Here is an 18,263-nt window from a genome sequence, read left to right as displayed (position 1 = left end):
CTACCCCCTGTAAGTTTTTCTACCCCCTTTAAATTTCTTTTGATGTAAGTCTCTGAACCCCTGTAAGTTTCTTCACCACTCTGTAAATCCCCCCCCCCCTTCTGTAAGTCTCTGTACTCCTGCTGGTCTCTCCCCCCTGTATGTCTCTCCACTCTTGTATGCTTCTCCTGTAAGTCTCCAATCCTATAAGTCTTTTTACCCCCTGTAAGTTTCTCCTGTAAGTCTCTCTTCCTCCTGTAACTTTCTGTCCTCTATAAGTTTCTCCCCCCCCCCCCCCCCTGTAAGCCTCTCCACCACCTTAAGTCTTTCTACTGTCCCTGCAAGCCTTTTGAACAGGGACTCCACTGTTACCTCTGCCCCTCTAAATTTGCTCACCAACAACTTCCATAGAGATAGGATTTGATACAAGATACAGTGTGAAATAAAGCAGTGCCTCATTGTATCACTTGGACTGACATCTATCTACCTCAGTTATTGCATAGAATATTCATACAATATTTTTTTTTAATTCTCTAGAAGCATATTAATTATAAATGCTGATGGGTTTGTAATTACCAGCCTAATGTAGTTTCATGAAATATGATCTATATTCATGTTGAAATGCTTGCCAACCATTTATACAAAGTATCAAATGACTCTGGTCTTAAAAAAACAAAAAACAAAAAAACAATGGTAGGTAGCTCTCCATTCCCCTTTCATTTATAAGTAAGCAAATTTTCCCACCAGCCACGCAATGTACTTATTCTTTTATGGAAATGATATTGATAACAGACATGTTATTTAATTTTTCAGCTGCTAGAAAAGTAGAGAATGTCGCTGTGGTTGCGCCAACCTCAAGTCCAGATACTTTCATACGTTCAAGTCCAGATTTCAGACGTTCAAGTCCAGACAAACCCATAAATGTTTCCCTGCACTCAGAGAATACCTACGCTAATGAGGACCCTGGGAGGTAGGACTTCTAAATGAATTAACAATCAGACTACTGCATACAGGGAATTTTTCGCCCCTGTTTTATTTTCACCCCTTTCACACTCGTTGTCAGTGGCGAATTTGAGACTGGGCGAATTCTAATGTCTCAAATTATTTCTCGTTAAACTGTGTCTTGGCGAATTCAAGACGAGGCGAAACTGTTTGCAAGTATAAAAGTGCGAAAATTACGCGTGACGAAAATAACCTTGTTTACAGTATCAAACATTACATGCAATATTTACTGCCAATAGTCTTATTACAAAGAGTGACAAAAGTCTCAACACAGTGGGTTCACAGCCGTTTTAACCCACAAAATAACAATATAGTCTCAACAAAAAAACTATTAAAAAGTCTTAAAGTCTGATTTTGTACTAGTTATAATCAATTAGAATATTTGGTACTTCTCTTAAATTTGAATGTTGAAAGTAATGGCTATGCAAACCATTTATTATATAAATTGTTCTGTTGACTCTGAAAAATATCAGGATAAGTTCAGTATATAAAAGAGAAGAGAAAAAAAAAATACAAGCTCCAATAGTTTATCTAATTTTCATGGCAAGAAGGACAACTCTTGCAGTCTCATTAAACCTGGTGTACTATTAATAGTTGTGTTTCATCAGAGTTCAATGAATACTGAACTCTCCACACAATATCCTGTAGACAGGAAAAACTTTGGTGGTTGACAGAGTAACAGGATGTTGCTAGCTTTCTAGACCTGTTATATAACATAGCCATCTTCCTCAGAACACAAAGGTCACATATTATAAATATGCACAGAAAAAAAATGTGCTCCAATATATTCTACACCCTATTGTAGCTCACTCATTCTGATCTGATGTTTAATGTTATTGGGCTTCTGATGTGAGTGATTACTTGGAGTTCTTACCCCTATGTTTGTGGAGAGTTGGGGGACAGGATGCCTTTACATCACAGGTAAACTGCTTGAATTGGTACCAAGACAGCTTGGTATACTAAGACCTCAAAGCTTATGGGTGTTTGAGCTGTTTTCTTCTGTACGTCACTTTCAGAAAACTTCATAGATTTCATAACGCATGTGATTCTAAGCAATGAAGACCTTAAATTGACTCCAAGTCAATAGACTGACTAAGGCGGATTTCATGAAATTGTGCTCGAACTTTCATTGGTAATGTTGTCTGTGTACATATTGTAGTATATGTAATTAAGATCGGGTTCGGCATTCCGATCAGCTGATTGATTATTCCTCAGTTGTGAACAGAACCTGGAATAGTAAAGACGTCCCCCGGTCGGCTAGGCTATTCAAGACACAACTCAGGTGGGTAGTAACTTTAAGTTACCCCTCACCACTTGTCACGTTTAATACTAACCAATAAATAAATCCAATTACTAACATCACTTCACAACATTGGCGTCGCCGGTAGGATTATTCGATCGGTGAAGTGTAATTTGTGTTTTTGGATTTCGCGCCAAATATTTTTTTTCTTTGTGAATTCGTAAGGTGTTATCAATTAAAATATTTGTTTTGATTTATGTCATTTGGGGTTTTCTTTCATTTCGTATCTTTTTCTTACAAATTACATATTTTGTTGTCGGATTTTCTGATAACAAATTAAAAAACAAAATTCACTCGAGATTTTTCTGTCGGATTTTCTGATAGAGAAGTCAACAACACGTCTGTTTCTTCTGTCTTTATTGGTGTTCATTAATCAATTAAGATGGCGAGTAGTTCAAACCCTGTAGACATAAACAATGCCAATTTGGCAGAAATAAAATCAATTCCAAACATAATTGGAGAGAAAAGGGCTGGGGCTATTGTTAAGTTGAGAGAAGAGAGGGGCTCTTTGTCATTAGAAGACCTAAAAACAATGTCAACAGTTCCAAACACAATCTGGGATCCCCTTGTGAGTGAGGGTGTGATTGTTTTCAGAGAGAGAGTGAAACAACAAGAAAAAACACACTTGAATGTTGAAGATCTTTCAAGTCAAGTATCTAAGTTACAAGCAGAAATTCTCAGACAAGCAAAAGACATAGAAAGAAGGGACATTCAAATTGCACAATCTGAAAAAGACATTACTGCTAGACAAAAACAATTAGATTCTTTAGAAAAGACTTTGACATTAGAACATGAAGAACGACTGAATAAATTACAACAAAAGTTTCAAACAGAATTAGAAAACACAAAATCTCATTATGAAAAGACAATTAGTAAAACAATGACTGTTAAGGACGATGAACTTGCACTCATGAAGCAAAGACTAGTTGACCAAGACAGTAAGTGGATAAACAAAATGCAACAGTTAGAAAATAAGCTTAAATAACTCGAAGATGAAAAGATCAACAGGGAAGTCGACAAGCTGGCACCACATGGGGTGTATTGGAAATCATCAACAAACCCAACTGGATGTGCAGATACGCTTCAGTCAAAGGGTCCTAGTCCACCAAAGATGTCAACATTTGACGGAAAAAATGACTGGAAACCTTTCTTCACACAGTTCAACCACATTTCATCCTGGTATAAATGGTCCGAAAAACAAAAGCTGGACAAATTGATTGAATGCCTCAGAGACAAAGCTTTGAAATATTTCAGCTCTAGACCAATTTCAGACTAGAAAAGTTTCAAAAAGCTGAGTGCAAAGCTTGATGAACGGTTTGGGAAAAAAGACCTTCCCCACATTATCAGACGACAACTGCAAGATGTCAAACAAGGTTCTGAGGAGACAGTTGAAGAGTTTGCAGACAAAGTTCTAGAGATGACCACTGATGGATAATACCCAGACACACCAGAAGACTGCCGCCAAACTGTGGCCATAGATGCGTTCTTGAGAGGTTGTTACAACAAACAAGCTGCCCTCATTGCCATGGACAAGAACCCACTTACACTAGATATGGCAACACAATACATGAAAACTGCAGTCACAAACCAAAAATTAATACTAGGTGTGAGAAAGTCTGAGACAAGAAGGGTGAAGTTTGAGAGTTCTGAAAGTGAGAGTGAGGATGATGATGAAAACATAAGCAAAGTTATGGCTGTTTACAATACAAAACAAACATCAAATCAATTCACAGATCAGACAAGACTCTCAAAATTAGAATCAAGGGTCAAAAGAATTGAAGAAGATAATTGGGAAATGAAAAACAATATTCATGATATTCTTCAAATTCTTAGAACAAACAGGTCTAGATCAAACAGTAGAGAAAATACAAGAATGTTCAGATCTCCTTCTAGCAGTCCTAGAAAACAAGCTTGTTTTAAGTGTGACCAAGAAGGGCACTTTGCGAGAGAATGCCCCATCAGTAAAAGTAGTAGTTTACCATTTCAGTCTAAGAATAGGTCACCGTCACCTCAGACAAAACCTTTAAACTTCAATCGGTTGGAGATGTAGGCCATTCTTCACCCTACTCAGATACATCAGATAGGCCTCCTCCTAAAGTAAAATTTAAAACCATAGAAAAAGAACTTTACAGGAACAAAAACAAATTGAAAAACACTCTCTATGTTCCCTGTATTGTAAACAACAAAACAATCAATGCTGTTATAGATACTGCTGCCCAAGTAACTGTCATGAATTATGAACTTTTTGAGAGTTTAAAACCAAAGCCCCTACTTCAGAAAGATATCATACTAAAAGGAGCAGGAAAAAATAACATCATTAATGGCAAAATAGCAGAACAGGTCAAGTTAAGAATAGGGCCTACAGAACAAAGATGGGATGTTGTAGTGGGAGAAATAGCAGATTCTTTATTACTTGGTTTAGATTTTTTGAGAGCTCACAATTGCATCATCAATTTGGAAAACTTTACTCTGACAGTAGATAAAGCATTAATACCTATTACCAAAATCAAAACAGAGGGTTCAAAGAATGATGTTGAGATATATAGAGTTTCATTGCAGAAAAGAACTGTTATACCACCACAATCTGTTAAATTTATACCCGTTCAGATTGATAAACCCTTCAAAGATTTGCTTTGTGTTGAGACAGACAAAAATATTTCAGATGGGTTATTACCACCAAATTCTGTAATTAGTGCGGGACAAACAAAAATTTCTTTTCGAAACCCTACAGGTAGATTCATAACATTAAAAAAGGGTAAGAATGTAGATTTTGGTATGGAAATAGATGAGTTAATCTCTATGGAAGATGAAGAAGAATTTTCTCTCAATAAAATTGAAGTAGATACATCTGCTAAAAACCCATCCTCAGACAATTTAACATCTCAGTTACCTATGCACATGCAAGATTTATATGAGAGATCAATTACAAATCTAGATAAGAAAGATCATCATGAAGTTTTCTCTTTGTTAAATAGATTCCAACATGTTTTTGCGAAAGACGATTTTGATTTAGGGCTATTTAATGGGGAGATAACACATAGAATTAACACTGACGAAGGAAGACCTATCAAACAAAAGCTTCGTAGAACACCAATGGGTTTTGAAAATGAAGAAAAGAGTTACATCGATCAAATGCTTGAAAAAGGCATTATTCAACCCTCAATTTCAGAATGGGCATCTCCCCCTGTATTAGTGAGAAAAAAAGATGGGAAAATGAGATTTTGTATTGATTACAGGGCCCTCAATAAAGTAACAACAAAAGATGCATTCCCCATTTCAAATATACAAGATTGTATAGATACACTAGGGGGAAATACCTTTTTCAGTTCACTGGATATGGCTTCTGGTTATTGGCAAGTTTTAGTCGATGAAAGAGATAGACACAAAACTGCATTTACCACCAAATATGGCTTATATGAACATGTTAGATTACCATTTGGACTATACAATAGTCCAGCTACTTTCAGTAGAGTTATTCAAGAAGTTTTAAGAGGTCTAACATGGAAAGAGTGCTTAGCTTACTTAGATGATGTCATTATTCTAGGTAGGGACATGCTTTCTCCTACTAGGAATCTGTCTTCTGTCATTTCTAGATTTGAAAAGTTCAATTTGAAATTAAAAGCTCAGAAATGTGAACTTTATCAGACAGAGATAAAATTTCTAGGGAAGTTAGTCAGTCAAAATGGTATATCAGTCAATCCTGAAAGTATTGAAATAATTAAGAAGTGGCCAATACCAAAAGATACAAAACAATTAGAGTCTTTTCTTGGATTTGCAAACTACCATAGAAATCATGTAAAAGGTTATGCTGAAATTACACATACCCTGTATCAACTAGTGAAAACATCTAAAAAGTCAAAATTTACATGGTCAGATGAGAATCAGATTGCATTTGATATCATTAAACAATGCATCATTGAGGCATTGACATTAGCATATCCAAATTCAAAAGATACTTTTGTTTTAGATACAGATGCCTCAGATAATTCAGTTGGTGCTGAATTATGTCAAATTCAGAATGGTAAAGAACAAATTGTATGTTTTGCAAGTAAAGTGTTGACACCAGCCCAGAGAAAATATTGTACCACCAGAAAAGAACTCCTAGCAATAATTACCTTTACAAGACAATTCAGACATTTTTTGTTAGGAAATACATTCATTTTAAGAACTGACCACAATAGTTTAATCTGGCTTTTGAACTTCAAAAACATTGAGGGTCAACTTGCACGCTGGATTGAGGAATTGTCTCAATATAACATTATTTTACAACATCGGCCTGGTAAAAATCATGGCAATGCTGATGCCCTGTCGAGAATTCCAGATGATTTGAACCTTTGTAATGACTATAAGCCTGGGGTAGAGTTAAATCAATTACCTTGTGAAGGTTGTCATTTTTGTAAGCGAGCAAAACAACAATGGTCTACTTTTGAAAATGACATAGATTATGTTGTTCCCTTGACAATAAGATCAGTTGACAATTTGAATGCAATTCCTCTAGGTTTGTCAGATATGTTTATTCCAGAGGAGTTAGCTGAAGAACAAGATAAAGATTATGATCTTTACAAGATTAAGACATGGTTAGAGTCTGGGATAAAACCATCTCAGAAAGAGTTATCTCTTAGTAGTCCCAGTGTTAGATATTTGTGGGCATGTGAATCACAATTACAGGAAAAAAATGGTGTACTGTACTATTTATGGGAAGACCATATACATACAAGATATTTATTTGTTGTTCCAAAAAAGATGCAACCTGAAATTTTAAAACAATGTCATGACAACAGAACAGCAGGACATTTAGGTCAAACCAAAACTTATGAAAAATTAAAACAATGCGCAATTTGGTATGGTATGTCTCAAGATTCAAAACTTTATGTTCAGAATTATAGTGTTTGTAACAAAAACAAAAAGCCAAACATCAAAGCTAAGGCAGCTTTAGGTCAGTATCATGCAGGGTATCCACTGCAGCGTGTACACATTGATATACTAGGGCCTTTACCTGTAACGAAAAATGATAACAAATATATCTTGATGATCATTGATCAATTTACCAAATGGTTAGAAATTGTCCCAATACCAAATCAAAATTCTAAAACAATAGCAAAAGCTGTGGTTGATAATTTTATATCTAAGTATGGTTGTCCCACAGAAATTCACTCAGATCAAGGAAAGAATGTAGATGGTGTACTTATGCAAAAACTGTGTCATCTGTTACAAATAGCTAAAACGCGAACAACACCCTACCACCCGCAATCTAATGGTCAAGTGGAAAGATATAATCGTTCAGTATTACAAGTAATCCGATGCTATCTTAAGAACAAACAACATGAATGGGATCTTCATTTGCAACAGATTGCAGGTGCCATAAGAGCAACAGAAAACAGACAGACTGAATTCACACCAAATTTTATGTTCCTTGGAAGGGAGACAACCCAACCTATAGATTTAATTTTAGGTACATGTGACTTAAACAATCCAGAGAAAGAAGCTCCTGAGTATGTACAGGACCTAAGAACAAACTTAACAGAATGTCATCAAATTGCACGTGATAATATTGGCAAAGCTCAAAATAGACAAAAACGCTATAATGACACAAAATTGTATCAAAATACATATAATATTGGAGATATTAGAATAGATTCAGCTACAAAAGTGGGTCAAAGTTCAAAACTAAGATCACCTTGGAAGGGTCCATACATTGTAACTGAAGTCAAATCACCTGTCTTATTTAAGATCATTGATAAGAGAAATAGAGAAACTGTTGTACATCATGACCGCATCAAACTTTGTCAAGATCTGGATTATCCCGGCTGGGTTAAAAGAATCAGAAATAAAATTTTTGATGAGAATGACAAAGAATCAAAGACTAGTGAGGAATCTCTAAATGCAGCTTTGGAGTCTGAAGATAAAGTTTCTGATATTATTAACCTTTTCAATGCTAGGGATGATGCGTCGGATATTCTGATGCATCATCAGAGTGCTAGTTCAGACTCCAATTCTGCAGATAGAACAAATCAGGATATAACAAGAGGAAAAAGAACAAGACAGAGACCCAAATACTTGGCGGATTTCGTACAGGATTAAATTAATATCTCTGCATGCATGTGAATAACATATTCCATGAATTATTTGTTTTTATCATAATTATATTAAAAAAAAAAAAAAAACATGCTTAAATTTTATATTAACTAGTGTTAAGTTACAGTATATAATATTGTAAATAAAAATTACAATTCTTTTAGAAATGTCTGATTTAGAGGAGAGTCACTTTGAACCAGATAATGAAGAAGATTGTCTCCCAGACCATATAAAAGGTTCTACATTAGGTAAAAAGGGAAAAAAGTGTCCTGTATGTAGTTCAAGGTTTACTCATGTAAGAAGACATGTCATTCAAGAACATATTCCTTGGTTTATGTATCCTAGAACATCTTGCTGGAAATGTGAACTAGGGTTTGGCCAAGAAAGGTTTCTAAGATTACATTTGGAAAAAGAACATTTTGATGATTCCACAGATTGCAGATATGATATTAACCTTCATGGTCAAAGATGGATTGAAGAGATATCTATTTTTTTGGCCAAGTTTGACATGGTCAAAACACTATCTTTCATCAACACTAATGAACAATTCATGTCCTGTCAAGGAGCAATCTGGCAAGAGGATGACCTTGAACAAATCTTATATTATTTGAACGAGACAAAACAACATTTCCCTTTAACAAAAATGCCTTACCCAGCTCAAAATATCACAAGTATATTCCATTGGAAAATATTGAGCATTCTTTTAGACATAAATAAAATTCATACAGTTTATTTGAAAAATAACAATCTTCAGAAAAACAAGAAAATACTTATTGTGGGTTCTTCATTTATTTATTGGGCACATCAAAGATAAACAATGCTAAATTCCTCAGATCTTGGTCTAAAAAATGTTCAAATTACTTGGCATGGAATTAGAGGAATGAAATGGTGTTCCCTTGTCGAAACTGTTAATTCTCTAACAGATAACAATAGTCCTGATATCATGGTTATTCACTTGGGATCCAATGATATTTCTTTTTGTAGCTCACTACCTCTTATCAAGAAAACGAAAACTGATTTAAGTTTGTTTACTGAAAAATTTGGAAATACAATTTTGATTTTTTCGGAAGTTTTATCCAGGAGATTTTGGGGTAGAATTGATGGCTGGGAGGGAGAAAAGAAGAAAATTTATATTAATAAAGAAGAAGGATCATTCGTTAAAGAAAAGGGAGGGAAAGTAGTAGTACACAATAAAATTTATTGGAAAAATAAATCACTGTTTAGGGGAGATGGAATTCATTTGTCCGACAAGGGAAATGACATTTTATTAGAGGACTTTAAGGAATGTCTAGGAAGATTGTGTTGATTTTATAATTGTGTATAGTGATTTTTAGTTGTAAGTAAATGTGTAATATACAACATTTGATTTTAAGATTTTGGCATTAAGTCGGAAATTCTGATTTGTTCCATACGGTGTGAATTTTTTAAAAATGGGGAGGAATGTAGTATATGTAATTAAGATCGGGTTCGGCATTCCGATCAGCTGATTGATTACTCCTCAGTTGTAAACAGAACCTGAAATAGTAAAGACGTCCCCCGGTCAGCTAGGCTATTCAAGACACAACTCAGGTGGGTAGTAACTTTAAGTTACCCCTCACCACTTGTCACGTTTAATACTAACCAATAAATAAATCCAATTACTAACATCACTTCACAACAATATTTGTGAGCTAGGAGCTGGGAGTATTTGTGATTCTTTCTGAAAAAAAAACCAAAACAGTTGACCATTGTTAGTTATTTAAAGCAGAATATGAAAATGATACGAGTTTTTCTTTTAATAATTGAAAACAAAAATTTCCCTGTTGTTGACATTTGATCCTAGCCTCCTTGAACTACTTCTGGTGTTACATTACATCTAATGCAGCTACTATGTCACTATTCTATGAGCCAAAGACCAGTAGTGACTCCATATAGTGGCCAACCAAAATCCTATCTCAGCTAAAGCTATCATAAACATGCTCTTGAAAATCCTAAAGTAGACCATATAAGCAGGGAGATGAGTGGATGTTTTACCAGGCTCTGCTCATTCAGACTCGAAGCTGGATCAATCTCACATATACACTTACTACCATTCATTTCTTACTACTAACTGTTATTTCTCTTTACTAATCCAGGTGAATTCTGTGAGTTGCTTGTGTTTTATTGATATCTCTTGATGGAGACTGATCACGTTCTTCAGTATCAGTTATTATGACACTTTCATAGTAATTATTACACTTACTATCATTTCTTTCTGAATGTATCAGTTTTATCAGCTCACCTGAGCTGAAAGCTCAAGTGACCTATTCTGATCACATTTTGTCCGTCGTCTGTCTGTCCGTCCGTCTGTAAACTTTTTACAAATTGAACTTCTTCTCTAAAACCGCTTATCCAATTTCAACCAAATTTCGCACAAAGCATTCTTATGGGAGGGCGAATATAAATTGCAGAAATAAAAGTCTGATCTGTATTCAAAGCGGAGAAAACCTTGAAACTGTAGAAAAAGGGGGGTGCGTTTTTAAAAATCTTCTTCTCAAGAACTACCGAGTTCAATCCAACGTAGTTTAGCATAAATTATCCTTATGGGAAGGAAAATATAAATTGCAAAAATTAAGTGCTAATTCTGTTTCAAATCTGAGTTATTACGAAAATAATAATAAAGGAAAGGCGTGTTTCAATCAGTTTAATAGCTTCGGGCTCGGCATACGGTAAAATGGGTAGGCAAGACTTGGCCTGAGTAAAACAAAAGATTGGCAGGTATTAATCTGTCAATCTCATTGAAATTTCGGGATATTTGATGGACCAGTATATTTGTATTCACTGTAAATATTGCTGCAAAATAATGCGTATTTGGAATTGACGATTGCCGATCTGCCCTGGCTTTTATTTTGCCACGGCCCGGGTTTGCATACCCATTTTACCAAGACTCCTATTCCATACTTCTAAAACGAGGTTCTTTGTTTAAAGCAGCCATGACATTATACAAAAAAGGGTCGATCTGACTATGATGAATTTGCTTGCTATGCAACTGTTCGCGTATGAAGGGAAATTTTTGAAACATGCAAAATATATTTGTGCCGATTTTGTGAAGTAAATTAACGCTAAATATTTCAATGCGTTGACAGTTTTCACACATGACGTTGGTGTTAGCTTGTTCTGATTTTCGTTTCGTTTTCTTTATTTATGCTTTGTAACCTGGGAACTATCGTCTGTATTTCGTGATTTTTACGTATCAAATCAAACAGAGACTTTGGTAAATCAAACAGTTAACTGTTTACCTGCGCAAATTAAGCAAAATCTGATGTATCAAAAAAGTACTGAAATACAATTCAGTCTATCGGTAATTCGGCATTATCTTTTGCGTAATGGTAGATAAATGCAATAAGTTTTGTTGAGATGCTCGGCATTTTTTTGAGTTTATTCAGTTTAAATAGAGTTTGATATCGCTGACGGAAATATGTAGGTATATACATGTATATATCTGATTCATTTCGAAAAAATAAATTGTGTTCTTTATTTGTTATAGTGCATGTTTATTGTGTTTAATTGTTTACAATTTCTATTTACTAACCATATTTGAGTGTTAAGCTTCGAATTATAAGCAAGATACAGAGATTTGCTCACAATTCTATGTTTGTACACAGATCTTAAAAACTAAAGATTAAAAAAGTAAAAAATTGGTCAATATTTTTTTAGAAAATTTTCAAAGTCTGCTCTTCCAGAAACCAACTTTAACAACTTATTGTATTGTAAACTTGACCTTTTTTCGTCATTATTACTCCTACTGTACATGTGATCCTTGACTGTGTTTGTGTTCATTGGTATAAACTGATTTTGAACCTCAAATACTAGTGAAATGGTCTTGAGTGAATAAAAGAATTGAAAATCTTAGGCTATTCTTTTTTTCCATTTTAAATGCTGAATAGGAAATACCAAGTTAAAAATCTTAAGCTGAATGTAATAAACTCATGTGAACAAAATATGACTCAAACCTAAGCGAACTGTGAGCTCTGTATCTTGCTTATAATGGTTAAAAATTAGAAATTCTATATGAATAAGAGTATGTTAAATACTTGTACAAACAAAATAAAAGAATGATATTCTGTATATCTACTCTCTGGGGCCCCCTCTTTATACAATAAATAATGTGAAATCTACATCAAATTTGATAGTTTTTCAGACACGAGTAAATAAAAACGACATCTTTAAAACAGTTTCCATAGTTCTGACACATTTCTGTTGCCAGGATAAAGTAATTATCGCTATTCCTAAGAAAATATCACAGCGGAAAATTATCCTGGTTTGTACGCAAAGTAAATAACAGTCATTTAATTATAATGGAGAAGACAAATAAAATTTTTGAATGTTTTTAATTTGAGGAATTGAGCACATTGAGGTACAATTTTCTTCTTCACATTTATACTTGTAGGATTTTTAAAATAAAAAACAATAACTATTATATTTTTTTTTTTTGAATACAATAACTAGTAAGTAGTTGATGAAAAAAATGTACCCATATGCTCTCATATATTTTAATCGCTTTACAAAGTGGGGGGGGGGGGGGGGGGGGCAGAACGAAAATATAGGGAATTGGAAGTTAACAACTTAACAGTGTACCCCTACCAAATGTTTAGTTTTATATCTTGCGTAGGATTTTCTTATTCTGGTAAAAAAATAGTATTTCATGAAGGTTCAATGTCAAAGATTACGTGTACCTGGGTATGCAAAAATAAGTGTAAAATTCGAATTCTTTACAATATTTATTTTTTGTTATTCTACCGATGGACCATATGGCACAATATCTTTTGAACGCCCATTGTTGCTCAGGTGAGCGATGTGGCCCCATGGGCCTCTTGTTTGTATTATTACAATCGGGTTCGTTGTCGGGTTGGTCTGTTTATTCGGGGTACAGAAGTCGGTAAGAAATGATATTCTGCATAACAGTGCATTGTTATCACAAATTTCTACCAGCAAATACTTCATGGACTTGGCGAAATTACAGGAGATTAATAGAGAGTATTTCATCCATTTTTTATTTCATTCCCATATCAACAATGTAGTTTGTTCATAGGACAACAGACAACTTTTTATTAGATAAGCTCACTTGACTTTCAGCTCAGGTGAGTTAAAAACAAGGAGCAGACTGAGGATCTGATTTTAGTCAGATTGGGAGCTAATTCAAGGTTTTGGAACAGGTGTTTTATGATGAATGTGTCTGTTGCTCCCGGTCTGAAAAAAAATCGGATAAACGGTCCAAATTTTTCTAAGACCGGGAGCTACAGACCTGCAGCTACTTTTGATGATGCATCTAGTTTGTGCATTTGATAGCTTTAGATGCTGAATCTAAGCCATAATACTTTTGGATACCGAAGGAAGTTAAGGTTTTTGGAGCAGATCACATATTTAGGCAAATAATGGTCCTAACTAAAATTCTATTTAATTCAAATCTGTGTATTCTTAGCTCACCTGAGCTGAAAGCTCAAGTGAGCTTTTCTGATCAAAATTTGTCCGTTGTCTGTCGTCGTTGGTGTTGGCGGCGTTGTCGTTGTAAACTTTTCACATTTTCTTCTTCTTCTCCAGAACCACTAGGCAGATTTCAACCAAATTTGGCACAAAGCATCACTGGGTGAAGGGGGTTCAAGTTTGTTCAAATGAAGGGCCACGCCCTCTTTAAAGGGGAGATAATTGAGAATTATTGAAAATTTGTTGGTATTTTTCAAAAATCTTCTCAAAAACTATTTGGCCAGAAAAGCTTAAACTTGTGTGGAGGCATCTTCAGCTAGTGTAGATTCAAGTTTTTTTTCTTCAAATCATGGTCCCCATGGGTAGGGTGGGGCCACAATAGGGGGATCAAGTTTTACATAGGAATATATAGAGAAAATCTTTAAAAATCTTCTTCTCAAAAACTATCAGGCTAGAAAGCTCAAATTAAAATGGAAGCATCCTCAGGTAGTGTAGATTCAACTTTGTTCAAATCATGGTCCCCGGGTTAGGGTGGGGCCACAATAGGGGGATCAAGTTTTACGAATTTTCTTCTGAAAAACAATTAGGCCAGATAGGCTCAAATTAAAATGAAAGTATCCTCAGGTAGTGTAGATTTAAGTTTGTTCAGATCATGGTCGCTGGGGGTAGGGCGGGGCCACAATGGGGGATAAATTTATATAGAGAAAATCTTTAAAAATCTTCTTCTCAAAACTATAAGGCCAGGAAAGCCCAAATTTGAATGGAAGCATCTTTCATTAGATTCAATTTTTTTAAATCATAGTCCCGGGGTGCAGTGAGTCCATAATGGGGGATGAATTTCTACATAGGAATATAAAGAGAAAATCTTTAAAAATCTTCTTTTTAAAAATTATTTGGCCAAAAAAGCTTAAACTCTCGGGTAGTGTAAATTCAAGTTTGCAAAATTATAGTCCCTGGGGGGTAGGGTGGGGTCGCAATGGCGGGTTAAATTTTTACATAGAAATAAGTAGAGAAAATCTTTAAAAATATTCCGGGAACGTTTTCAGACCAAAACCCAGTACTCTTTGTGAAAGCTCAGGTTATGCAGATTTAAGTTTGATGAAACCATGACTCCCTAGAGAAAAGTGGGGCCACAAAATGGGGGGGGGGGATATAGGATAAGAGAAAAATCTTCTTAGAGGTACAACAACAAAAGGGGCATGGTATTTATCAAAAAAAAGATGTGGATAAAAATTGCCAGATTTTCAATTTTTTTTTAGCAAGATCTACTGTACTTAGTTGTCAAGATATTTTGATTTTGATACTGTAATGCCAATTTGATCAGAGTTGAAGCAATTGTTGCTCAGGTGAGCAATGTGGCCCCAGGGCCTCTTGTTTTACTTTATCATTACGATATTTTATTTGCAATAGTGTGATATATATATATATATATATATATATATATATATATATATATATAAAGTTCTTTTATCATAACGAAGTGTGCTTTTCAAACTGACATCTAACTGTATAGTTCGTCTTACAGACAAGAAGATAAAGATTTTGGAAAAAGAGATGATAGAGACAGAGATTTTGGAAGAAGAGATGATCGTGACTTTGGAGATCGTCGTCCTCCTCGTGAAGACAGAGACTTTGGAGACAGAAGAGCTCCACCTAGAGAAGACCGTTGGAGATCTGATCGTGATCAGGAGGGTTTCTCTGATCGAGCTCCTCCCAGAGAAGAAACAGACTGGGGTGGATGGGAAGACAGATGGGGAGGAGGTGGTGGTGGTGAAGAGCGCCGCGGCGGCGATGCATGGAGAGACCGTCTTAAGGAGGAGGGAGGAGATGAAAGAGGAGGAGGGGCCTTGAGAGGAGGCAGAACTGGAGAGAGAGGACCGGAGAGAAAGGGGGATGGAGCAGGCGAGATGACAGAGGACCAGCTAGAGAGGACAAAGTATCAGCAAGATGGGGCTTTAGTCGTATTAGTGAGTATAGATCCATTACAAAAGGACAGTAAAGCAGTTGTCACCTAAAGAGTAATTTTAATGATATTGATGCTTGAATCAATAAAGATTAATATCATATATCAATGTGATACTTTCTATTATAGATATGTTTAAGATACATTTGAATTTATGCTCGACTTTTTCCCTAATTATTTACAATCTTAAAGACCATCAGAAAAAGTGTCTTTATGGCGAGATTTTTCAAATCGAAGTCAATGAAGGGACCCCATTATTAATTCCTCTTACGATAATTAATTACAGTACTTTACATGTATGTCAAATATGATTGACTTTAAACTCAACCTTTTTGCATCACAAAGCCAGGTATTAGGCTAACCAATGTCAGAATTTTATGTCCTATTTTAGTGAGGGTAAGTTAGTTACATTTTCCTTTTGTGTGACAGCACATGTTGAGAGCAGTTGACTTGTCTGTTGTAGGTGAGGTCCCCCCATCGAGACGAGAAAGAAGCTGGAGAAACAAACATTTAGAAAAAGGAGGTAGGAATTTTTCAATACCTGAGTAAATAATCAGAATCAAAAGAGGACGTTTCAGATTTTGCTATAATGTTTCGTCTTTTGTTTTAGCTGTCAGAAACCCTGAGGGAGAGGAAGATGATGGATGGACCACAGTGCGTTATTGATCAGACTGATTAACTGAGACATCTTATTGGATGAAGATGGAAACTGTGTTTGTGTTAATTAACTGATAGAATTCATCAACAAGTCCTGTGTTCTTTTAACAGGGTTGCAAAATCACATAGCAATGGGTGATATACAAATTGCACTTATTAATTATGCATACTCCATAGCAGTGTATGGGTATCTGTTTGCTTTGTACTTATGAATAATGTAACGGCTTAACTTTACTTCAATGGAAATAAATTCTGCATTATTTTTAGGTGGATATAATCTGTCATAATTTGTCATTGCATACAATCCAGTACAGCAATTATTGTGGGTGGTTTGAAAACTGTGACATATAGAGGGAACTACATTGTATAATATTATCATTTTGCGATGTCCAGTCTGTTCATCGCATATTATTGAACATTTTCTAGTCTTCCCAGAGACTACATTTCCTCGATCAAATCTGTGGGGGAAAAGTAATTCAAATTAAATATTTAAAATTCTTACGGTCTTAAATTTATGGAAATTTTACAATTTTGCCCACTGGCATTGGATTAGTTACCTGTAGATTGATTACTGAATTTTGAAATTCATGACCGATGTCAAGTGCAAAAGTCGGCCTTTTATGGACAGGCACCTGTCGTTATACATTCTTTTCTTATAAAAACATACGCCTATACAATATGAGAAAAATGTATAACATCAGGTGTTTATGCATTAATTGTATCTCCTCTTGATTGTTGCGTCAGGCAGTTAACTGAGTGAATGTGTTAGTATATCACTTAGAAAATAAAACAATGGATTAAACGCAAATGTTCATGTAACAAGAATGAACTATTTCAGACTGTATGAATGCCGTATTTGGTCAAATAAAACCCAATGACGTGAATTACCTTGCTTTTTTACATGAAGTATGTAGTTTTTTAACCTTTTCGTTCGGCGCCCGATTGTCCGTTTGTAAACTTTTTACAATTTCGACTTCTCCTGCAAAATCCCTGGGCCAATTTCAACCAAACTTTACACAAAGCATCATTGAGTAAAGGAGATTCAATCTTTGTAAAATGAAGGGTCATGCCCTACAAAAGGGGAGATGATTAAGAATCATTGAAAATTTGGTGAGGCTGGGCCACAATGGTTAAGGGTTGAATTTACAAGGGTAGGAATATACAGTTTGTCTTTAAAAATCTCCTTTTCAGAAACCGATAGACCAGAAAAGCTGAAACTTGCGTGAAACCATCGTCAGGTTGGATAAATTGTAGTTTGTTTAAGACATAATCCCCAGGGGTAGGGCTGGGACACAATTGGGGGGGGGGAGGTGTCAAATTTTCACATATTAATATATAGAGTGAATGCGTATTGTTTAATATACCTTAATATATCTATAATTAATATATCTTTAAAAATCTCCATTTAAAAATCCATTTGCCAAGAAAAGCTGATACTTTAGTGAAAGCAACATGAGATCGGGTAGAATTAAATTCGTCAAAATCGTTATCTTCAGGAGTAGATTAGGGCCACATTGGGTGGTCCAATTTTACAAAGGAAAAAATTAATTAGTCACAACAACTAGTATGTTATAATATATGGTTTTACTTAAATGCAAGCATTTTTACGGAAGGTTGATTCTTAAAAATTGTTAAGACTTTGTATACTGGATATAAACTGTTGTTTGAGATCTTCTTGAAATCTGCAATGCTCAATATGTGATATGACTATAAAATAATCCAGTTACAAAAGGGGCTCAATCCTTTAGCTATGAATTTCTGGACAAATATTTAAAAAATCTTTTAAATCAGGGTGTATTTTACTATACTGTCCATATATTTTGTATATGACTCCATAAAGGTGAT

At 35.0% G+C, this 18,263-nt stretch overlaps 1 protein-coding gene across 3 annotated transcripts in view; it reads left to right on the top strand.

Annotated features, from left to right (window-relative positions):
• LOC109617882 (uncharacterized) overlaps window positions 1-17,302 on the top strand; it is a 38,131-nt gene extending 20,829 nt beyond the window's left edge. For all 3 annotated transcript variants that reach the window (XM_066069546.1, XM_066069545.1, XM_066069544.1), the window contains 4 exons: window positions 793-949; window positions 15,324-15,765; window positions 16,225-16,284; window positions 16,372-17,302. In XM_066069546.1, coding sequence (XP_065925618.1) covers window positions 793-949; window positions 15,324-15,765; window positions 16,225-16,275 — 650 coding nt within the window. In that variant the 3' untranslated portion in view covers window positions 16,276-16,284; window positions 16,372-17,302. The remainder of the gene's footprint in view (window positions 1-792; window positions 950-15,323; window positions 15,766-16,224; window positions 16,285-16,371) is intronic.
• Window positions 17,303-18,263: the final 961 nt, after the last annotated feature.

This window comes from Magallana gigas, chromosome 8, assembly GCF_963853765.1.
Source record: "Magallana gigas chromosome 8, xbMagGiga1.1, whole genome shotgun sequence".
Taxonomy (NCBI): Eukaryota; Metazoa; Mollusca; class Bivalvia; order Ostreida; family Ostreidae; genus Magallana; species Magallana gigas.
The sequence above is the reverse complement of the archived record's forward strand: the minus strand, read 5'-3'. Positions and strand labels throughout refer to the sequence as shown.